The sequence below is a fragment of the Sander lucioperca genome, chromosome 5 (genome assembly GCF_008315115.2).
Source record: "Sander lucioperca isolate FBNREF2018 chromosome 5, SLUC_FBN_1.2, whole genome shotgun sequence".
NCBI classification, from domain to species: domain Eukaryota; kingdom Metazoa; phylum Chordata; class Actinopteri; order Perciformes; family Percidae; genus Sander; species Sander lucioperca.
In genome coordinates, this window is record NC_050177.1 from 2,267,497 (window position 1) to 2,292,431 (window position 24,935).

At 41.3% G+C, this 24,935-nt stretch overlaps 1 protein-coding gene across 9 annotated transcripts in view; it reads left to right on the plus strand.

The window, feature by feature from the left end:
* Nucleotides 1-24,935, plus strand: part of rsrc1 (arginine/serine-rich coiled-coil 1) — a 126,182-nt gene that overhangs the window by 94,314 nt on the left and 6,933 nt on the right. For all 9 annotated transcript variants that reach the window (XM_031297001.2, XM_031296997.2, XM_031297006.2 and 6 more), the window contains exon 7: nt 9,590-9,661. In XM_031297001.2, the coding sequence (XP_031152861.1) occupies nt 9,590-9,661 (72 nt within the window). The remainder of the gene's footprint in view (nt 1-9,589; nt 9,662-24,935) is intronic.

Here is a 24,935-nt window from a genome sequence, read left to right on the forward strand (position 1 = left end):
GGCCCGAGCCACCCACATGCATCGCAAAGATCCCACTGCTCAGCTGCTTATTGCCCCACGTGAAACCTGTTCTTAACCTTAGACCTCCTATGCAAGGTTTTGCCCAAAGGAAATAAGACTCAGACCCAAATGTGTTGTCTGGAGCTGAGTGGTGTGTGGTGCAGAGGGGTTTGGAACATGAGCTGAGGATTATTGTACTGATCTTCCTAATTCTTCACTCTAACTTTAAACTGATTAGTACATGTCTTATTTAGACTCAGACAATTAAATCAGATCAACAACTTAAAGGAAGCTGCCTAATTGGATTGCTACACACAGGACAATATGATGCTCAAAGTTGGGCTGTCCTCTCTTGGTCAAGTAGTTGACCAATTGGTCATTAGGGTCTTGGTCTACCAAGACATTTTTAGTCAGTTAGCTGTTTTTGTGTTGTCTTTATGGGGATAAGCTTTTAGTTATTAGTTATTACTTTTAGAAACTGGAGTCACATCTCTGCCATCACAAAAATATGTAGGAAATGCTTAGCCTTTAAACGGATAGTTCAGATTTTTTTTAAATGGGGTTGTATGAGGTGCTCTTCCATAGTCAGTGTACAGTCGTGGCCAAAAGTTTTGAGAATTACATAAATATTGGAAATTGGAAAAGTTGCTGCTTAAGTTTTTATAATAGCAATTTGCATATACTCCAGAATGTTATGAACAGTGATCAGATGAATTGCATAGTCCTTCTTTGCCATGAAAATTCCACTGCATTTCATTGCTGTCATTAAAGGACCTGCTGAGATCATTTCAGTAATCGTCTTGTTAACTCAGGTGAGAATGTTGACGAGCACAAGGCTGGAGATCATTATGTTTTATTATGTTTATGTTAACATTGTTCTTCCATTGTTAACCATGGTGACCTGCAAAGAAACGCGTGCAGCCATCATTGCGTTGCATAAAAATGGCTTCACAGGCAAGGATATTGTGGCTACTAAGATTGCACCTAAATCAACAATTTATAGGATTATCAAGAACTTCAAGGAAAGAGGTTCAATTCTTGTTAAGAAGGCTTCAGGGCGTCCAAGAAAGTCCAGCAAGCGCCAGGATCGTCTCCTAAAGAGGATTCAGCTGCGGGATCGGAGTGCCACCAGTGCAGAGCTTGCTCAGGAATGGCAGCAGGCAGGTGTGAGCGCATCTGCACGCACAGTGAGGCGAAGACTTTTGGAAGATGGCCTGGTGTCAAGAAGGGCAGCAAAGAAGCCACTTCTCTCCAAAAAAAACATCAGGGACAGATTGATCTTCTGCAGAAAGTATGGTGAATGGACTGCTGAGGACTGGGGCAAAGTCATATTCTCCGATGAAGCCTGTTTCCGATTGTTTGGGGCATCTGGAAAAAGGCTTGTCCGGAGAAGAAAAGGTGAGCGCTACCATCAGTCCTGTGTCATGCCAACAGTAAAGCATCCTGAGACCATTCATGTGTGGGGTTGCTTCTCATCCAAGGGAGTGGGCTCACTTACAATTTTGCCCCAAAACACAGCCATGAATAAAGAATGGTACCAAAACACCCTCCAACAGCAACTTCTTCCAACAATCCAACAACAGTTTGGTGAAGAACCATGCATTTTCCAGCACGATGGAGCACCGTGCCATAAGGCAAAAGTGATAACTAAGTGGCTCGAGGACCAAAACGTTGAAATTTTGGGTCCATGGCCTGGAAACTCCCCAGATCTTAATCCCATTGAGAACTTGTGGTCAATCCTCAAGAGGCGGGTGGACAAACAAAAACCCACTAATTCTGACAAGCTCCAAGAAGTGATTATGAAAGAATGGGTTGCTATCAGTCAAGATTTGGCCCAGAAGTTGATTGAGAGCATGCCCAGTCGAATTGCAGAGGTCCTGAAAAAGAAGGGCCAACACTGCAAATACTGACTCTTATAAATGTCATGTAATTGTCAATAAAAGCCTTTGAAATGTATAAAGTGCTTGTAATTATATTTCAGTACATCACAGAAACAACTGAAAAAAACATCTAAAAGTAGTTTAGCAGCAAACTTTGTGAAAACTAATATTTGTGCCATTCTCAAAACTTTTGGCCACGACTGTACAGTATGACCTATAGTAGATGGCGGTCGGCACGCCCCCAGTTTGTAGAAAAAGGCAGGAGTCCCGGCATGAAGGCTAAATAATATACTACTGTGGATGGGGAGCAGCAGCTTAACGTATTTTGGCCACCTAAAACAAATCTATCATTTTAAGTGTAAGCTATATTTAGAATATTTCCCAACTTTACCTTGACGTCAGACAGCCCTGTTTAAGTTTACATGTGGGGATCTGAAGCCGTTTTATGCTGTTGTCAAAGCTACCAGACTCCATTGACAAAAAAATTTTACCTTGCAAAATACAGGAGTTGCTGTACTCCCGTGTTCTTCAAGGTAAAATTAATATTTTTGTCAATGGAGTCTGGTGGCTTTGGCGAGAGCATCAATGACGGCTTCAGTTCCCACACATAAAATTAAACAGGGCTGTTTGATGGCATGGTCAAAATATTCTAAATGTAGCGTACACTTAAAATTATATGATTTTTTTTTTTAGCTGGCTAAAATACATTTAGCTGCCACCCCCATCCACAGCAGTATATTGCTTAGCTTCCGTGCCTGTTTCTTCCAAATGGGGGCGTGCCGACCACCATCAACTGTGGGTAATACACGGATTATAGACCTCATACAACGATAGTTAATAAAATCTGAACTACCCCTTTAAGAAGCACTAGAATATCTAAACATATTAGGTAAGCAGCTAACTAATACAATTATTAACAATAAATTTGCAGAATAATTTGTATTAATCGTTGGTCTTGGACAATGTATGTAAATAGTTTAAAATGCGTTCCCAGAGCCCAAGGTGATGGCTTAAAATTGCTTGTTTTGGCCAAAATACTGTTAAAAACCCTAAGATCTACTATTAACAAAACACTGAATTGTCTCATTTGAGAGGAACTAACAATTGTTTTGGCATTTTTGCATTTTCTATATTAATTATGGGCATTGCTACTGATTAATTTTTGGTCGACCAATTGTTTCAGCTCTAAAATTGATTTTTTTTTCGCATGACCACATTCGGCAATACACTGTAAACATGGAGGAAGACGTTTACATCTAATCTACCGTATGTTGCCTTTACTGAGAAATACTGTATAAAATATGAATTTGAATTGTTTGAGTCTGTGTTTGTAGTTTGCAAATAAAATGAACTCTGGACAGAGTTACATCCTGTTTTTCCTAAAAATAACATCAGTCTCTTTTTAATTCCTCACCTCTTTGAGTTTGACAGCTGCAATCTCAGCATGATCACTTAGAAGGAAAATACAAACATGGAGCCCAGGTGTCGAAAGTTAAGAGTCCCTTTTAAAAATGTATAGAACAAAAGTTGCATAAGCAAGCTCCAGAGTTTTGGCTTGTTGGTTCTGACATAGTAGGTAGGGAAAGTCTCATTTCTTCAAACATTCAGATGAATGATCCAAATTGTCCCTCTGACTTAATGTATAGCATAGTGTAGAGTGTTTTTATCAAGCTCATCTACAACAACTCTGTGTCAGCATGCAGTAGTGGCAACTTGCATCTGGCTCCTTCATTTAGGCAATCACTCTTCTCTGAAGCATCCATAACACCACAGGAGTACAGGCCCTAATTGATGCACCCCCCCAGCATCAGAATATAGCCGTGGAACAAAACAAAAGCTTTGCAGACGATTGGCAATGAATAATTGATTGATTTTGTAAGATATCTCTCTCTAATTGTTTAGTTTGTAAATATTTCATGGGTTGACGTTAAATCAGCCTCATGACAGATGTAGAGGGCAGCCTGTGATAAAGATCATTCAAGTTCAGGTCTTCTCTCTTCTGCCTGAAGGAATTCACTCTTATGGTTGAGACACACTGATTCATATACAGTACTTTTGTAAATAATTTCATGTGTTTTTTTTTTGTTTTGTTTTTCTCAGGAGACTTTCATCAGGCCCAATACAAGTTGCACAATGTCAAACATTAAGTGCTACTGTAAAGCAGGCTTGCCTTTGAATGCTTTTTTATTTCTACTGCCACATATTCAAATAACATTGAAATAATTCATGTTGCTCTTTATGTCTGTGCCCCTCCAATCAGCATGTAAGTACATTTGTGATATATCCCGAGTCAAGTTATATTTTACAGCTACAAGGTCTGGATGAGCTGGTGTTGATGAAAGGTCCTGTACAAACACACAGGCACCTGCATTTTAAATGTATATAAAAGCAAGCCCTGGCTGGAGCCTCACGCTTGTGTTGTCTGTGTGCTATGCCACCTAGTGGCTGCTTCGGATGTTGCTTCTTCCCGTGATCCCGGTTCACCTGCTGTAGAAGCTGAAGCTTTGAGCAAATACTGTATCAATCTGTACTGTATCGGTACGATTCCCTGGTCAGGTCAGATAAGGAACATTTATCCATTTATCAGTTCAGATGCAGTGTTATTCATTGGGTAGTTTTTATCTAATTCACATGGAACCTGTAAGTAATGTACTAGTACAAAGTGGGTACCATGGTGTTTCATTTTTACCTCAAACTTGTCTCAAATGATCATCCCACATTATTTTTGAACTCCCTGACAGTGGAAAAAAATACATCATAATTTGAAGTGCTTCTTATTGGTGGAGTATCAGTGCTGTAGAGCTGCAAAGTTGAGCTTTTATTTGACCTGTACCTGTGTTTTTACTGTATCACATCTGTCCTGTCTGTCTTGTCCACTAAGGCCAAATGATAGTGGAAAAGAATTTGCATTGGAATATCTTTGATTAGGCTGGTTAACTGCTGCAATTGTTCAGTTACCTGGTCAATTCAATCATAGCACTTTCATCTATAAATCCATACTTGCCTTACACTTAATGTAAAGTTTAGTTTCGCAACCTTGTAAAAAGAAAGCTGTGTAATGGTATTGTATGCCTCATGTTGGTGTAGGTTTTGGCCATTCTTTGGTAACAACCTAAAGCGGGAACTGGGTCTTTCTCAAAGAGTCCATTATTTCTTTGTGGCATTTGAAGCCTTCTTAATACCATGCCAGACCAGTCAAACCATCCAAAATATACGTTTATGACATTGAATGGCATTCGTTTATGACTTTGCACTCATCGTGCTTGGATGGATTTGTGGTGTCAGCCTAAATGTTCAAATACATTAGTTATGATGTCAAATGTTATTCTCATGGCTGCCAACTAACAGATGTAGATGTTTTGACTTCTTCACTTAGTTTAAAGTTACGTGCCAAAAAAAGCAACATATGATATGTAAATAATCTAATCATTTATCAGTAATACTGTATATCTTTAAAATCAGTCATGAAAACATCTTTATGGTGATGGGCCTAATTTATCTTATTACATTTCATTCCTTCACAGAACACTGGCACTTGTATGCATTGCAATATTGTGTGCCCAACTATTCAGTTGTCAGTCTGTCTGCCCAGCAGTCTTTCCACCTGTCTTTCTGTCTTGTCTTACCTGTCAGGCCTGTTAAATGTCAGTTAGTGTGCCTACCTGTCTGTCCTCTCTGCCCCATTGTGTTCTTATGTTTCTTTGTCTCGTCTTTCTGCCTGTCAGGGCTGTTATTTGTCAGTGTGTCTACAGGTCTGTTTGTCTGTCTTCGAACCTGTATGTCTCTTACTTATTTATTTTTTTGTCTTATCTGTCTCTCTGGTATTCAGTGTTGGTCAGAGGCGCGGCTGTTGAGCTTCACTGTAAACTGCTCGGCTGATTGGAAGGGACATTTTTCCAATGGCGCTGCGCTGCCTCTAATATTCTGTTTGTCGTCGGGTGTGAGGCTGATTTATCACGCCTCCTCTCCTGCTGACATTCAGATTCACTTTGATTGGCGGCTGGACTTGAATGACAGCCACCACTACCAACACCACTACCAACACCGCTAACGTCACCGCAGCTCACACGAATGCACAAACACACACAGTCAAATGTTCTGCACACTCATAGTCAGGTATACAGTGGATATGAATATGCCTATTATGCCAACACATACCCACTTACATTTAGACATGAAGACATGCCCTGGCATATATATATATATATATATATATATATATATATATATATATACACACACACACACACACACACACACACACACAGAGACTAAGTGGATAACTGTTCTGTTGACCTCTGTCTTCAGCATTGCTAATTTGTAAGTGTTGTATTGAGTTTATTGAACAACGTGTGCAGACTGCTGCTCTTCTGTTGTACTCTCACCTCCCGAACTCTATAATATGGTAGCCTTTCTCACTTCTAATACTTACTGTACCGGCCTAAGACCTAAGCTACCACACTCCTGCTGAATAACATCTCTCTCCTTCTTTTTCTCACCCTCTGTCCCTCCCTTCTCCCCCTCCAATCCCTCCTTAATAACTCTATAACTCACCTCAGCCTTGGATTTAATTGCTTATCTGTGTGTAAACGTATTAACCCTCTGCTGTATCTGTTTTGCTGCCGTCCCGGGGGCCTTACAAGCCTCTCTGACTGCCGTGCCTTACATCCAATGAATAGTCCTTCTCTGAGTGGTAATAGGGAATCAGCATCGTAGCAGCAAGCATTGGCGGCGTGTAAGAGATAAATCAGATTGGGGGTCTTGCTTTGCCAGTTTATTGAATCTAAATTGCGTGCGTGGCCCCCGCCGGCCCTACAAGGCCCATCCATCTCCCGGCTGATAATGGAGCGGGCCTGATTCCACCTGGTGGGAGCATTATTACATTTCCCCTCTAACGAGACCCAGCTAATCCTGCCAAGGGAGGAGGACAGAAGAGAAGAGAGAGGAGGAGAGAAGAGAATAGGAGAGTAGAAGAGAAAAGTGAAGGAGGATGTTGAGGGAGGAGGAGAAGAGAGGAAAAAAAAGAAGGGAAGAGAAAAGAGGTAGAAGAGGAGATTCTGTAACAAAGAAATTGCCAACATCCTGGCAGGCTGCTGCTCCCTCCCACTCTCCCTCTTTCTCACTTTCTCTTCTCTCTGTTGCTGTGCATAAAACATCTTCTAGCGCCATCAGAGCTACATGGCCCCTGGGCCCCTGAGCTGCAATTACACTCATAATCACAATGCGATTTCACTGACGCTCGCCGCCCCTTCCTGCTGCCATCCCTCCTCTTTCCCTCTGCCCCTGCAGCCAAGACTGAACGAAGTCTAAATGAAGTGAAAGGCCTCTCCTCTCCCCAACACCCGGCCGTTTATTACCCGCTTTAATAAAAGTCCATCACAGAATTATCCTACAATGAACTGGAGCCACTAAGTTGCCAAGAAATAAACTTCCAATAAGCAGCCTCTGCACACCGACATGCCTATATTTCTAGATGGATACAGCTGTGAGGCTTAATTCTTTTTATATGCAACTGTAATGCTAACATGCTTTTCATGATAGTGCAGCAAAGTGTTGCTATAATGTATTTTTTTGTAGTTTTTTTTTTTTTTTTTTTAAAGCTGAGCTCTTTATTGATGTCATTAAATTGTATCCCTGGCTCAGCGCTCAGGCCTACTTTCATTGTTTTGAGGGGGCATGAGCCCCGTGAGGCCGTGCACTGATGAGAGATGGATAAACAGTTTGATTTGCTGCTATCGCCCCCAGGCACAGTGTACTGGAGAGATGAGCAAGAGAAGGAAGAGAAAGCATAAAACAATGGGGAGGGGTGGGAGAGGGCAAAACAGAAGGAGAGAAGACAGAGCGAGAGGATAAGAGAACCTGTTGGGGGAGGGATGAAGGGATAGAGGTGGAGGATAAACATGCAAACAAAAAGAGGCGACAAATCACTCCTGTTGTTTGTGTGCACGCAAGCAATGCTTTTTCTCTTATTTCTGCTTGTTTGTCTGTTTCCCCTCGCTGTCAGTTCTTCCTTTTTCCTACATGGCCCCCATCTATCTGCCTATCTCCCTTTTTTTCCCTCCTCTTTTTCCCCTGTCTCCCTCCCCTCTCCATCACACCAGCAATACTGCTCCGTCTCCTACCTGCCTCTCGGTAGCCCCGAGCAAAGAGGGAACTGTGTACAAACACAAATACACATCTGTGCATACAAACAAGAAAAGTCATGAATGTAGTTGTGAAGAGATGCAGGATGATGCAGCCCATGGTTTAGTTTTTGGTACAAACACAAACTTACTAAATTATGACACACACACACACACACACACACACACACACACACACACACGCTAGCTGAGGGAGGTAGAGGAAGGTTCAGTCATCCATGTAGAGTCATTGTTAGTAAAGATGTGGAACCTCCAGATTTAACCACCCGTAACAGCAGTGTGACGGTTCTTTGTCTACGCCAATTACTGAACAAAAACAGCAGCGCAGTCACAGAGAGACTAGCACAACCCATGGCCTCCTGCATCCAAACACACACACACACACACACACACACACACACACACACACACACACACACACACGCATGCATGCATGCGATGTATGTGCTGTATCTTTATCTAACATACTTGCTCTCAGTTCAAAGTCTAGCACCAAGTCACAACACAAAACACAAAAAGAGACACAAAACGAGGAATGTACACAAAACACACACATGCAGGCATCTCATATGGTGCAATAAACCACATTCGGACACCCACAGCTGTGCCCTAACAAAAATTCTGTAAGCGCTCACAAACACTTACACCCACTCTTATATTGTATTAACTTCCCCAAAACAGTGCAGACCTCTCATTCCCCCCCCCCCTTCTCTCTCTCTCTCTTCTCCTCGCTCTCGTCTTCTGTTTCTCCCTCTTTTTTTCTCAAAGTTTAAACTCATTAAGTGTAATGATATTGGAGACTCAATTTTACATAGCTCACTCATCAACCAAGTGAGATAGCAATAAAGGCGAATGGCTCCGCCGAGGCCTTAACGCTGCAAAATAAATGATGCACCGCAACGGAAATGTAATTAATTTAGAAGCAGTATTGATAGTCCTGCCATACACGGCATTATATTTTTTAATGTGGCTTAACATCTTGATTATTCAGGGGGAAAGGCGGAGGAAAAGGGAGCCGAGACAACACGGCTCACGATGAGAGATGCTTAAAATGCCCTGACGAGTGTTTACTCCCGCAGCCTCACTTTCTCTTAAGCTTTTCATTATGCCGAGACGATAAACACCTCACAGGGGTATGAAGGGAAAGCAGAGAAGGGTGCTGTCTGGTAGGGAAAGGAAAAAAGGCATGATTCATATTTTTGTTGATTTGTATGCTTACTGTTGATCCAGTGATGTGTTCTCTAGTAATCTCCATTGTGATGACTATCAAATAACAGTATTTCCCACAGAAAAAACTGTTGTTCCTTGCGCATACAAATGTTTTTTTTTTTTTGTTTGTTTTTTAAATGGGATCATCAAATTTAAATAAAAACTGGTCAATTTATTTATTCGTTTTTATTTCATTTTCAGAACGTATATTATCATATATCATGAATAATAATCAATTCCTTAATATCTCAATTTATCTTTAAACATGCTCTAAATGTTTTCTATAATAAAACCATTATGATGTTCATAAAGTTCTGCTTTGCTCCTAACGCTGCCGTCTTCTGTCTTTCTTTTCAGCTAAGACAGACGAGGTGCTGAAGGCCAAAGTAGCCAAGAGAGAGGAGGAGGCGCGGAAGAAACTACAGGATGGTGAGTTATACGTGTGGGTCTGTCATAGATCCAACATGTGGAATTTGACACCAACACCAAACTAGTTGTAGAAGTTCTGAATTGACAACACACAAAGGAAAACAAAAAGCATAAACCATAAAAAATGTAACAAAAAAAGTGCAACATCAAAGTTGTTGGCAAGATAACTGAACTGAAATAATGAAATAAATCAAGTTAGCTTTGTTTTATTTTTTGTTCTCCAATCAAGTAGCCACTAGCAAAATTACCTTTTGAGGAGCGGGAGCACAAAATACCAAAAAGTGTTGTTGCCTATAAGACATCTGACAACTTCTGTCCTAAATCAACTGGAGCATGTTTATCTGATAAAAACAAAAAGGCTAACGTGTAATGTGTGCAATTTAACAGGTTTTATAAAGCTTTCACATCATGAATGTGAATGTGTGAGTGCAACAACAAAAATATTTGTGTATATTTAGTTTATGTAAAGCCCCGACTGTGCTCGTGTTTCATGTGTCAGGCATTGCAGTATTTTTGCAGTCCATGCCCTCTCTGCAACATTAGTGATGTTACACACTTAAACACATCCAATATGGTTACATCAAGGGATTCATGTAAGCACCCTTGTCTTGTAAACAAGAATTCGACATCTACACATGAACTTGCTGATGCTGATTACACTCCTTAGTTTATATTAAGACGTCTGTAATCTACATAAAGACGCGTAGGCAGAAATGTGCTTATCATTGCAGGCAGTAAATTTACCCCCCTCTGCCCATACTACAACCAACATATGACATGCAGACACACACACACACGTACAGACAAAGATTATATCGATACACATTCAAATAAAGTCAAGAGTAATTTGCAGTGGATATGCTAGCAGTTATAAAAGTCCTTGGATAGAATAATGACCCTGGTCCTTGCTCATAAATGAGAATATCAAATGTGCTGTTATCAACTGCGCTGTGTGTGTGTGTGTGTGTGTGTGTGTGTGTGTGCGTGTACATGCACAAATTGGCATGTGTAGTAGCATAATTTGTTCTAGTGTGAGTGTTTTTATATCGTTGGATTCTGTCTCTCCAATCTTTTAGTGGCATTCTTTTTGTGCATCGAGCAGGCATGGCACTGTGACCTTTAAAGTTAGCTGACCTTTTAGCCAAATGAAAGTCCAGTCATCAGAAACTAATTAGCCCTGCACTCTTGCTTTGGTCCCCCCAGTTCTGGGAAGGATTTATTCCTTTTTTTTGTCAGCCTCTCCACCATTCTCACGTTAATGTTATTCATTTTTCTTGGTCTTATCGCTCTGTCTGTTTTCTCCTGTCTCACATACCTTCTTTCTTCCCACCTCCATTTGTCCTCATCAACCATTTCCACCTCTTTCCTGCCCTCTTCTGTGTGTCTTTCTTACTCTTTCACTTCTCCTGCTTCTTTCTTCTGTGTGGAAGCATTGCCAAAGTGATGACTAAGTACTTTGCTTGGGGCAACAGAGCAAGTCTCCCAATCAAATAGCTTTCTTAAGCTAAGTTCACACTGCACTGTTGCCTCTTTTTGGATTCAGTTGACTGCTTTGCTCAAAGCTCCCTCATCCCCCGATCCATTCGTTTTGTGTGAAATAAGTTGTTGGTGCTTGATTGTGTAGTAGAGCGGTGCAACACAGCATGCTGTGCAGGCGATGGCTTCGAGGACGATCATTTTATTCCCTGCACAGGGATACAAAGGGAGATCAGAGAGGCTTGACAAAGCGGCCCTGATGATTTGCCCTTGCCTTGGTAGCGGGAGAAGCCAGTGGCACCTTCACAATACACATGAACAACACATCCACTCACATAGACACAAGCAGAGTCATCCAGCTCCATCCTCTTCTGGCCTTCCATCCAGCACAACTAAAATGGAGGAGGTGGGCCACTGCTGCTGCTAAACAGCAGATCACCAAGAGTCTCCGTATTCCCTGCAGGGCCTCTTAGAGGTCAACACAACTAGAAAGTTTACACTTGAACTGAAATGAGAAAACCTTTAAAGAGAATGGAGGGGAGAAGTGAAGAACACTACCACCTACACTCCTCGTTCATAAATAGATTCACATCCTAGACTGGCAATGTGTTTGAGTTAGTTTAGCCCTAATCGAACTACCGAGATCTGATTCATGTGAATGCTATGATATGCAAGCTATTATTGTAGCAAACTGTGCCTGCATACTGCGGAGCCCTGCGAGAATAGAGGTTTTATCAGCAGGTTTTACCGAGCGTAAGAGAAGGAGAGGATCAATAACTGACCCTGTGGTCATCAGTTAACAAAGTAGTCTCCACTTAAAGAGTGCTTGGCTCTCTGGTTAAGGGCATCCAGATGATGCTTGTGGTTGAAAAAGGAAACAAGTGATATGAAAGAGTGTGAATATGAGAGGGGAGGATGGTTCCTTTGTTAGTTGCATGCCTTGTTTAGGCTATTAAAGCTGAGAGATGTTGTTTGTGTGCCCAGGAGGCTTTAAGCTAACATAGTGAGTGTCCAGCTATAATAAGACGGACTGACTGCCAGTGTAACAGTCTGTTTGTGTGGACTGTGCTGTCAGCTGGCACTGTACTCAAGGCAATGTATAACCAGAGTAGCTGTGTGTGGTGGTACTGTATGTAGGGCTGGATGTTAAACTAAATATATCAAATTACCAACATTATGAATCTCTTACCGACCTAAACATAGGGCTGTGCAATAAATCAAATTTTTAATCACAAAAACGATGTGAGTAATCGAGAAAAAACGATTATTTTGCACATTACGTTTTGCAAGTTAACTCTTATTTTGTCTTGTGTTCTGAATGAAAAAAGAAAAGTTCAAATGGGAAAAGTACAGTATTAAGGGAAATTTCACAGTTCAAGGTGTTTTCACTGTTTATTTGTTTAACTGTTTCACTTTTTTTTAAATTCAATAATTGCAACACCTTTCTAAAAGTCGATGAGTAATCATGTTAAATAATTGTAATTTCAATATTGACAAAAATTATTTGTTTGATTGTGATTTTTTTCCATAATCTAGCAGCCCTACCGAATCATACTTACCTACCTGTGCATCAGGAGAACCTGCTTTGTGTCTCATTACAGTCAGATCCAAGTAGTGCTTCCTCCCATTTTTTTTGTTAAATTCCCTCATGTTGTCTTTTAATGAATGTCTTTTGAACTGACGATAAATACGACAACCTGTGACATCTATCCAGATGTGTTACCAACCAATGAGCTGGTCATGTTGTTATTAAACTGGAAGATATGAAAACAAGAAAACAAGTCAGCACAAGTAAAAAAACATATAGGGATGTAATTAATTATTACTATTATTGATCAACCTGCATCTTATTTCTCGGTATATAAAACTTATATATTTTAAATGGTAAAAAATGCCAAATATTATATCCCAGCACCTGTCGTGATTGCGTATTCTAATTCTTTGTTTTATCCAACTGAAATAATCTAAAGCCCAAAATATTCAGTTTACTATCACATATGACAAGGATTTAAGTCCTCACATTAAGAAAAAGCTGGTGCCAGTAAATGTTTGGCTTTGTTAGATGAAAAAAGTTTATTAGTTAAAATTATCAAAATAGTTGCTGATTAATTTTCTGTCGATCCACTAATCAAGTAATCATCTAACCCTTTAAACAAATGGTACATGTTGTTAAAGTAAATGTGATCATTTATTTTAATACAGATTTTAGATCATATTGTATGTATTTATTTGTTGCTCATTTCTCAGAAGCATGTCAGTTCAAAGATTACAAGATGTTCCCGTCCAACTGGGATTGACAGTTTGATGGCGAGAAATGAAGTGAGAGAATTTAAAATATGATTAGAAAGAGAGATGTCTCCATTACACCCTCCTCACTAACATTGTACCAAAATTGTCGTGTGTGTGTGTGTGTGTGTGTGTGTGTGTGTGTGTGTGCGCGTCTGTGTGTGTGTGTGTGTGTGTGTGTGTGTGTGTGTGTGTGTGTGTGTGTGTTAGAGTGCGGATCGGGCCGCATTAATCTGTCCGGAACCGGCCCGCGTCCGACAGAGCAGTAACTGAACCCAACCTGAGCCCGACAGGCATTAAGATATTTATGGATATAGATATTTATAAGGTATTCGGAAATGTCAACAGATGAGCGCATCAGCGCACACGGGGCTACAAGCGCACGTTAACACGGACGCGCACCTACATAATAAGCTGTTTTAAATTTAAACTGTTCAATGCCTTATCGCGCTGATGTGACCGAGCCTGAACATAATTTCTAAATATCTGTCAGAACCCTGCCCGGTCCGTTGGGTTCCGTTGGGCTCAGGTCGGGTATCCATCCTTGTGTGTGTGTGTGTGTGTGTGTGTGTGTGTGTGTGTGTGTGTGTGTGTGTGTGTGTGTGTTAGGCTTTATTAAGACCTTGTGTTAATTCCTCCTGCTTTTCTTTATATACTTCATGTCCGGCATATTTTAGGAGAAAATTAACACATCAACCACTTGACATGAAAATTGGTGTCAAATGCTTGATAACCCCAATTTATCCCCACACCCTCGTTCATGTGTCGTTCATAAGGCACTGACAGAAACATATTTTTATTTATGCAGACACTCTCCGATACACAGAGTTATGCAGATATGGATTAGACACTAGCCTATAGCCTGCGGATGGTATTTTAGCCCTTATGCTGCTCTGTCCCCATTACCTCAAACCACCACCAGATTGGGAGATCATATATTTTAATGAGACGTATAATAGCTCTTTAACCCATATCATTAGGGGAATATATACCTACCGTTTGCTCTTTTGGCAGTTAAACGAAAGGACTGTTTCCCTAATTACGCGGTGTGTAGGACAGGTCATGGGTTGGGTGTGTACCTGTCTGTGTGTGTCTCTGTTCAGGAATTATATGACCATTAAATATTCAGCCGCAGACCCCCTCCTGCTCACTCTCCCCCTCCTCACTTCCTCGACCTAGCATCCATTAACGCCTCATCACCGTTTAACTAGCTCTGTTGTCAATCACCATAGGGCCTGGGCTGAAACAGAAAATGTCTGGATTTGGTTTCTTGCCTTACTTGTTCAACATAAATACAGAATACACATCTTCACCGACTGTAGGATGCCTCAGTCAAATCAATATAAGTGAAATATCGTTAGGGGTGCATGTGCCCGCAACATCATAAAATATATATATATATATATATATATATATATATATATATATTTTGTTAGCTGTGATTACATGCTCTACTAAACAATTTGTCAGTCAGCTAAAATTTCCGCTCTGCATGCTAGCGTGTCTGCATACAATAACGGTGTGGGTGTGTTTGTCCATAATAAACAATGTCATCCCTTTTCTAATTGAAAATAATAACTAATCCACGGATAACAAGTTCTTGTATAATCCAGAGCCGTATCCCTTCAGTTCTGGCCTATCTCAGCTGTAATAAAAGACAGGAAATGAGAGGCAAGTGAGAGTGGTGGCTTGGACATTGACGCTTAATGTAATCTGCCTTGAAATCAAATTATTTGACCTGGAAAGCCTAACAATACAAAACTCCTGCCGGGCTGCTGTTAAATATTTAGCACGTGCCTGTCATGAATACAAATGGTGCACAAATTAGAATCTACAGGCGCGTGACCCCCATATCACACCCCGGGAGCACAGGGGGGCTGGCTCTGCTTTAAATGTTTTAATTACCGGGGCCATGGTGTGGCGTGCCACGCTACCTTGCCGATCAGCAGCGCCGCTGCTCAGGCTGCCACTTGAAGGACAAGCGGTAAAATTCATCTGCTGGTAAACACGAGTGATCTGGTGTCCATGATCTCATCACATTAACTAAAACATGAGGATTCAATAAGGAGAGTGTCTGAATTATACCAAGCTATAATTATAGTTCCCAGCATCCTCTCTCAGGGTAGAGCTTTATACTTTTTGTTAACTGTATTCTTTCCACCGGCTATATGATCTACCTCAGGGCTCGAGGGAGGCACTGTATTGCTCTTGTGCACTCTGCACTGAAGAAAGATCTGTCTCAGTGATTTTGATGTAAGAAAATCTGGTTTGTATCGATTCGATATTGATTAGTGTAGTAAGCCTCATCTCCTGTCGTTACTTCAGATAAATGGCCTTATTTGTTGTGTTATTATGTTCAACACAATCATGCCGGAATAGTCAGAGGAATATTGAACCGACACTTCATTGGCTTTATGGGTTCTATTTGTTCCAGGAATTAAACGATGTTTTGTGCATTGACAATCAATTACGCCTTCACTTAAAGCTCTGTTTTAAACAGAATCTTACAGAGGAACGTTCCACGCTTGTTTCTGATTTTTGTCCTGCCGAAATAATGATTGATTTAGAGATGAATAGTGCCACACGTTCGGTCTAGCCATCTCTCTTTTTATTTTCTCCTCCCTCCTCCCAATTCATTCAGGTTTGTGGTTCCCCCACCTTGAAATGATTAGTTATGCAAGGCTTGTAAGCACTGAATCAGAGTTATGGTCCCTGGGGAAATAAATTTGGCAGAAAATCAGTGTGGGAAGATTTAATTATCACAAGGAGACCTTTTTTCCTTGTCTTGGCCCACTGAAGCCCAAACTTCTCTCTCTCTTTCTCTCTCTCTCTCTCTCTCTGGTGCTATGCTCAGCTCCACACACTGCAGCCAAAACCTGGCGTGCAGCATGGACGCCAGCCCTCTCCTTCCCTTCCTTCTCCTCCCAATTTGTTTCATTGCACGGTGATAAGCCAAGCAATTACTGCTTTATTGATTTTTCATCACTGCAAATTTAAAGTTGATTTTTTCCACCCCCTACCTCTCGCTTCCCCTTTCCTCCCTCGGAGATGGCTCGGCAAGGTGATTAGGTGACCTCCTGTCCTGAGCACTGCTGGTCCTGTGAACGAGGGGAAGCGCATGCCGAATTCTGCTAACCCCAAGTGACCCTTTGTTGTCCCGGGGTAATGGGATGCTGATGCTATGCTATGGAGCCTACAGCATAATCATTTCTATAAGGATATCTACGGAATGACATGTTTGACCTAATAGCAGCCTAGCTATCTCTGCCATAGACTAGATTACACAGAGATTGACCATGCAAGCTTCCAACCTGTGTTCATTCAAGGTCAAGAGGACAAATGATTGACAGCACCGTTTTAACCTCTGTGATTGGTAATCGTTTCTTGGGTCACCCTTATCAATTAACCTGCTACCAGTAGACCGATGTGTGTTCAGCAACCTCGCTTGAGTAACCAGGCTGATTCCCGTCCATCCTGTTTAGGTTTAGGATAGTGTCACGCAAAATGGTTTAAAATTAGATATTGAATGTGAAAATGTGTCTTGATTCAATTAATGTTAAGTACTGAATAATAAAATTGGTTTAAATGTGCTTTCATACAGCAACAAATGTTTTTAATTATAAAATTAAAAATAATAAATAAATAATAGTTAAAATGTAATTTTATAAGAATTTTACTTTTACAAATCCTGAAAATTGAACAGTAAATGCAGCTAAATAATGTGTGTAACTATTTTAGCCAGAGTAACATAGCATCACTATTAGGAGATTAAAGGTAGAATATTAGTTTGCGGCTCTAACTGAAAACATTCCCAGTATGTGAAAGTGACTTACACACACACACACACACACACACACACACACACACACACACACACTGGTATGTCTGGACATGATCATACACAGCAGTAGTGTACTTGGTTCAGTCTAACAGGGTGGTCAGACTGCTGTGATTAGACACACCCGCAGACTGTTACAGGTCAAAGTGCTGGCATCCTGGGTGGCTCTGGCCATGTGGTAGCCCCAAAAGGTTTGTCATTAGACATCAGAGGTCACTTAAGATGTGTGTGTGTGTGTGTGTGTGTGTGTGTGTGTGTGTGTGTGTGTCTGTGTCTGTGTGTGTGTGTGTGTGTGTGTGTGTGTGTGTGTGTGTGTGTGTGTGTGTGTGTGTGTGTGTGTGTGTGTGTGTGTGTGTGCGCACTTTTTGCATTACTGTGTAAAAGAAAGTGTACATGTGCACACGTGAAAAGGTCAATACACATTGAAATGTACGAGAGTATATTGTTATAAAAGAGTAGCAAAAAGTAATAATACATACTGACACACATCATTGGTCATTGGTCAGTTCCCTTTTTGTCTCTGTTCACACGGGACCCGGATCTACAACTGTATTTCCAAATACTTCACTGACAAACGGGTATCCATCACAAACTCAAACTTGCAGTGTTCAATTTCCCAAGTGAGTGCCTCAGCACAATTTGTATTGATCAACTGTTGAGTACATCAGATTATAGCCTCTTGGGTTTAATGATTTAAACCTCTGTTTAGTAACCCTTATAAGTATACCTTTATGCTGGTTGGGAGTACACACCAGTACAGCTGACAGAAATCAAACATATCAGGACTGACTGAACATTATAGTCACACAACTACATATGCATTTCTTTCCTGTAATTTAAGCCATGAAGGATGATTTTGATTTACATGCAATTGATGATGTCACTCTTGTTATTTTTGCACTTCCTTCAATAAGGCAGAATGCGACAGGAAAAAAAAAAGTGTAATGTATTACACAATGCCAAGGTTATTAGTCTTCTGAGGTCAGAAGAGGAGGAAGTAGGGGGCATTTGTCTAATTAATTACGACTCCGGCACGCACGCACGCACGCACGCACGCACGCACACACGCACACACACACACACACACACACACACACACACACACACACACACACACACACACACACAGCCATGACCTTTAATAATATAGTTTGTAGCAGACCACACAAACAGGAGACTCGCTGTCCCTTTTCCTCTCTCACACACACACACACACACACACACACACACACACACACACTGTCAGGAGCCAGCAGAGTGAAAGGGAAAATCAATTACAACCCAACTAAGGGGAAAGAGTTGGTTGCTTGATGGCTACACGTCAAGAAGACTGTAGGTCACGAGGTGTGTGTGCCTGTTTGTGTGTCGATGTTCATATATTAGCGTATGTGAAAAGCGAGCCCATTTCCTGGATTCAGATTACATCATTTTCATTTTAAAGACCTTTCTCCAATTAAGTAATTAGCTGCTTGGTGTTTCTCTAATTATAGAGTTGTTCATAAAAGAGCTGCTGACCAGCCAGGGATCGAAAAATGGAGACCGTTGCACTTTTTCCCCACACACACACACACACACACACACACACAAACACACGCCTAGTTTAACATCAAGTTAATGCAGTCAAATGCATGTTATTTCTGGTAAAGGGCAGGGAAGGACTCTATATTCTAATCACACTAAAACAGCACTGTGCTTAATAAAGAGCTCCTCCTCTCACAGACAGCCTGTTATTGTACTCCAGGCTACTGAACATGAGGAGAGGGAGAGATGAGTTTCAGGTACATGTTCCTTCATCTATGTTCTGCTGTATTTTTACAACACTTCTGCATTTTCTTTTAAAGCCTCTGCTGTTTTACATTAAATACAAGCTGTCCTTCAGTTTCTGTGTGGAAAATGTTTAATAAACCAGCCTTAATCAATGAGTATCTACTTAAAAGTGTCACAGGGGTAAAAATTCCTTCATTTTCAAAAAATTGTCCTTGAGGTGTGTTTTTCTTGACATATGAGTCATGGAGTAACAAAAGCAGAACTTTTTACTCTGTAAGAATTAAAAAGAATATAAGGGAACAAAATTGAATACAAAATGTTAGGAATGCCACCAGTCTCCTTTCGAGCCCGTTGACAGAGAAAGTGGCTGTGATCTTGAAGATCTCACCACTCAGCCTGTGAAAGCTTCACTATTTAATGAGATTTTGTGATGCTGCCCAGGCACAGGACATCGGCTAACACTCATACTGCTCTCTTTCTCTCCCTTACACATAGCGAGGGAAACACACCCACCTGGTTTTGGTTAGCCCTCTGTTTGCAGTTAGCACTGTGCAGTCAGGTCAGCAGGAGCAGTCAGGTCTTAGCTAGGATTTCAGATAGATAGCTGACTTATATGTAGTAAATATACAGTAGATGCTTTTAAGCTTTGTTTGTACTAGTTTCCCAAAAGGTAGACCCTTTTCTTTGGCAATGAATGCATTATTTATACCCATGATAGTGATAGGTACAATGTTCACAATGCAACAATAAACACGTCATCTCTGATGAATGATAAATTCTCCATCCAAGACAATTACGAGTAAATAGTGTATCTTACCCTTTTTTGAGCTATAATGAAAACTGTATTTGAAAGCGGGAATGTAGCTAGAGTTATATCGGGTTTTTTTCAAAACAAATTTTTCTCATAAAAATCTCATCAAAAAAAGTTCATGTCTGAGGTTTGTGTGACACTTATATGAACAAACACTGCAGCAAGTCTTTAGATGAGTCAGTGCAGTTTTGATGGCAGAATCAAACAATTACATGCATCATCATTTCCTATAAAAACAATCTGTGGCTTTCAGAGATTGTGCATGATAGATAGAGGTATGGATAGAAGGATAGACTTGGGCCAATCTATTGTTTCTCCCCATGATTTCATTATGGGTGCAGACAGAAGGAGTCTAAACACATGCCTTTAATTGTAGTAGCAGGATTTGTTAGTACAGATGGGGAGAATATACTGTAGAGTAGTTGAACCGGGGTCAGTTGAGGAGAGGAAGTTGAGCGGATAGATGAGCATAATGGGGTTGAATGACAGAAGAGAGAGAAGTGGTGAGAGGGGAGGGATCAGCGAAGATGTGGAAGGAGATAGCCGAGCACAGCGCGTGGCTGCCATGTCATCCTGTCATTAGCAGGTTGTTTGGGTATTTAATTCATCATTCCGACCTTTATTGACTGGAGAGTGGGAGATCACTATCACTAGAAGACACTAGAAGAGCGTGTGTGGGTGTGTGTGACACTCAGTCACCAGCTGTTCTTCATTTCCTGATGCCAAATAGAAATTGTCTTATTATCTGCTAAGGTCAAATAATGCTCAAGGCTTACATTCTCTAAAGAATGTGATCATATATGGTGTTCTCCGTAGGTTTAGACCTGACTATCAATATAAAAGGTTTAAGGAAGACAACTGAGCATTAGGCAGTGACAGGAGTCGACAGGACGGCAAACTCCACAGAGACCAGTTGAAACTATCATAACAAGGTGACCACTGCAGAGGATGATCACTCGGGCCTGTGTATGTATTTGTGGTTGAAGGTGCATTGTTGGGAGACGTGTGGCATTTTTGGAGGCGGGGGATGGAGATAATGTATGAGTGACGTGTGGGTATTATGTGCTTGTGTGGTCTCGTGGGAACACGCATTAGACTGGCTTAGCCAGCTGCTCCGTCATTGGACATCTCCACGCTCGCACACGCCCTTACAAACACATTACATACATAGACGCACACTCCTCGGGGACACACTCGGGACATCTGGCTCAGCCTGTCAAAATTTCCCTTCATTTTGTGTGACCTGTTGACCTTGGCAGCCACAGGCGTCAGACAAGCATCAGTGCCACATCTCGTCATTGTTGTAATGCCACCATTGGTGGTTCGCTGCCTAACAGACAACCTACAGGTCTATGCAGAGGAGAGGAAACTCATGGCAGTTCTTGACATTTGGATTGTTTTGATAGTTCAGGTGTTTCTCTTACTCCTACCTCTCTGTTGCCTCTCTGTATTTATCTGCTCTCATCATCCGCATCTCTTCTCTTTCTCTCTTTAAATGTATCTCTCTATTTCTCTACTTCTTTTCTGTCTCCCTTACTCATTGAGGTCTCATTTTTCAAAGCCTAAAGCTGCAGGGTATTAGTTATCCAAATATTGACGTGCAGCTTTGGCCTGCTAGCTATCAATTGAAATCAGCAAATCAATGGGCCTAATAGCTGCTCATTAGCCACTTGATGCATTTCCAGGGCTAACATCAGAACCTGTCAGCAGCCCCTAATCAATACAGTCTAAAATTATTACCTAACCAAGGCCTACACCAGACACCTTTTTAATAACGCAAGTTGGCTGTCTGGCTCTGGGCCTAAATAGCACAAGCTTAAACTTCTCTGTCATATCAACAAATATCTCATTAGCACCAACATTCCCAGACACCAAGCAGACACATTATGTTTCTTAATTTATTTGTTTTATTGACGGTATAATGGAAATCCTCATCCACGAAGCAAAATGTCTTCACAGAGAGGCATTTGGTGTAGATAATGAAATCTCCTCGGATTTTAATAAGTAACCTATTGTTACATTTTTTTCTGTTGTTGTTCAGTCCAATTCCTAGGCATGCTTTGGAGCAGCGTGTTGTTTGGGCCTGGAGAATCGTACGGTAAAGACTTTGATGCAGCCAGGATGCTGCTGCTGAGAACAGGGCCAGACCGTAGCTCCTCTATCGCCCCTAGCACGCAGCCCTGCTAAGCTTAACTCAGCTGTTTGATGCCAAGCTCTGCGAGTGTGTGCCTGTGTGAGTGCATGCGTGAATGTGTGTGTGCTTACCCAGCTCAGGGGTTACATAAACAAGAGCAGCTAGCCTACAGGTAAGACCCACAGGAGACCAGCCAAGAGAGAGAGAGTGAGATGGAGCGCCAGTCTCTTACCTTGGCATTCCCCCGGTGTTGTCGCCATTGCTGGAGCTGGATGTTCACTAATGAAGGGCGAGCTGGAAAATGACTAAAGGAGATAGTAAACAAAGTTACTATACACACACACACACACACACACGTGAGTGTGTTAATATAGTTAACTTGGTAGAGGCAAGCATCCGTACATGTGTTTTTGTGCATCCATGATGTATCTGGGGCTGCTGTAAAGAGATGGGGAGAATGTGGGCGGATGGGGGATTGGAGGCGGAGGCTGGCAGCGGGGCAGTTGGCCGCTGGTGCAGAGAGAGAAAGAGCTGGGAAGGGGATTGGAGGGGGGGGGGGTACAGCGGAGATAAATCATTAGAGAGCAGGTTATTGGAAATGCAGGGAGATAAAAGAGTGAAGAAGCCAGTAATTGCCTTAAAGATCAGACTACAAAGCATTACTTTGGATTTTACAAGGCCAGCCAGCAACAAAAGAGCAGTAATTTATGAGCTCAGTGTAAAAGAATAGCATAATTACATTAAAAATTAATGCTAATGAGGGCTAAAATGGGGAAGGTGGTTATTATGAAAGTTTGAATTCATCTTCCCTAGGTTGAATGATGGCTAGTGGCTTGATTAATGGCTTAATTTCTATCAATTAGCAGGCAAAAAAATCTCCTCTGAGACGGGTCTAAATTGAGCATTGAATTACACATCTTTACCGCGGTGCAGGGAGGGAGGTAGGGGGGGCAGAGGAAGGGAGAGCACATTATTGAAACCTGGGAAACCAAGAGATGTTGCTGTGTGAGTGCGTGTGTGTGCCATGCACATGTGAAAGCCAGATGTAGGTTCCAAAAGTTAGATGAAATGTTTATCCTCATGTATTCTATGAACTGGGGTTTGTATCATTGTTGGTTTTGCAGTAGACTGTGTCAGTGATATGGTGCTCAGAGAAACACATACTGAAGGCCATTATTATATTAAATTTAAAATAAATACTTTATGAATTTAAATCGCTTTATAAAAAAAATATTATATTCTATTTCTGACAGCACCTGTCCCAAATATATTTCTTGTACTTACTGTGCTGAATGGAGTCACACTATAAATACAGCAGTACAGTTTGCCCTTTCTTCATTTTAACTACATTCATTAAATGCCATTAAGCTCTCCGTTTGCCATATAATTCTCAAACACTGTCAAAGATTTGCCACAATTTGCGAGACCTCAATAAAACAAGCAGTTAGTTTTCCTTCTTATTTATTTTTCTCCACACAACAAGTGCTGCGGTAATTTAGCTGGCACGCTAGTGCACTCAATTACTGGAATTAATCAGCAGCAGCAATATATTCAGCTCGGCTGCTCTTGAGTGACAAACTGTAGACCAAAGTCAAGTTTACAAAGACAACGCTGCCTTAGCTCAAGGCCTCTGCTCATAAATAGACTTGTGTTGTTGTACAGCTCTCTCTTCTGGCGGGGAAGTGTAACTGCTGTGTAACGCTCTCATCTTCAAGGCTGAAGGAGATGAGCTGAAATCTGTTTTCATTGGCTGATTTGATTTTCTCTCCTCGTCCTCTGGTCTTAATCAATGAAGTGGACTAACAGCTATTTACAGAGAACAGTAGCCTATTGATTCTGAGCCACTCATCAGCACCACTGTCTGTCCAACTAATTTCAGTAATGAGATGGCAAGTGAGTTTTCTGACTGGTTCTTTTATACACGTGCACACACACACACACACACAGGTGTAAACATGCAAGGACATGCAAAACACACATTAACATACATTGTTCAGTCGCTGTCCATTTTTCTAATCTGCAGATACAAAACAAAAGTTTATTGATTGAGTTTGATCCCATTTCCTTGTTCGCTGTAATGTCTGTAATGCATTTCAGCACGCATACACAGTTGCCATAGAGAGCTAACAGTAACCTAATTTAAAGCAGTACATACTGTACATTTAATTGTCTAGTTTTGTTTCTTTTCCTTTCTGTCTCACTCCGTCTGTTTTCTCTCTCTCAGCTTTCACTTTATCCTCCTCATCACTGACAGAGAAGCGTTCCTAATGCGGTGACAATTGAGTTGGCCTGTTAAATTAATTTGCCAGATAATGTGTCAATATTAAATATCAACTTTGACCTCTCCGAGCTGCGGAGTGCGCTCGCCCAGCTAGAGTATTGATTTTTGTCTGTCTCTAAGCTCGCTAGGCCTGCACTCAAAGTCCATTATTTTTGATTTTCTCATGAAATACATATCTTTTTCCACTGACATCTGACAAACAGCATATGGAAGTCATTTTATCTACCAATAATGTGTTTGTCAAAAAGTCTGAGGTCTTAATGGATTTCTGCAGCACACACGGACATCTTAGCAACAGACGGGCCTGCCAAGGAGATGCTTGCAGATATTGTGTGTGTGTGTGTGTGTGTGTGTGTGTGTGTGTGTGTGTGTGTGTGTTAATACATGTCAGTGTGGTAGTTCTTCATGTAGGGCATTCATGCTCAAAGGACAGCAGAGAAGTGATAATTGAAAAAGTGAATTAAATTGTGCTGAATTAATTGTCGGCCAGTCACAGGCGTTAGTTTTCATCCGAACACATGCACGCTCATGCAGCTGTGCAGTGAGCGGTGGTGATAGTTGTGTGAAAGACAGGCCACAGTCTCCAGGAGGATATTGGGCCAGTGTTCAGACTTCATCTAGCTGCCTAGTCAAGGTAATGACTATTTTTGGAGCCGCTATGCAATGCTTCTCTGCTCGCAT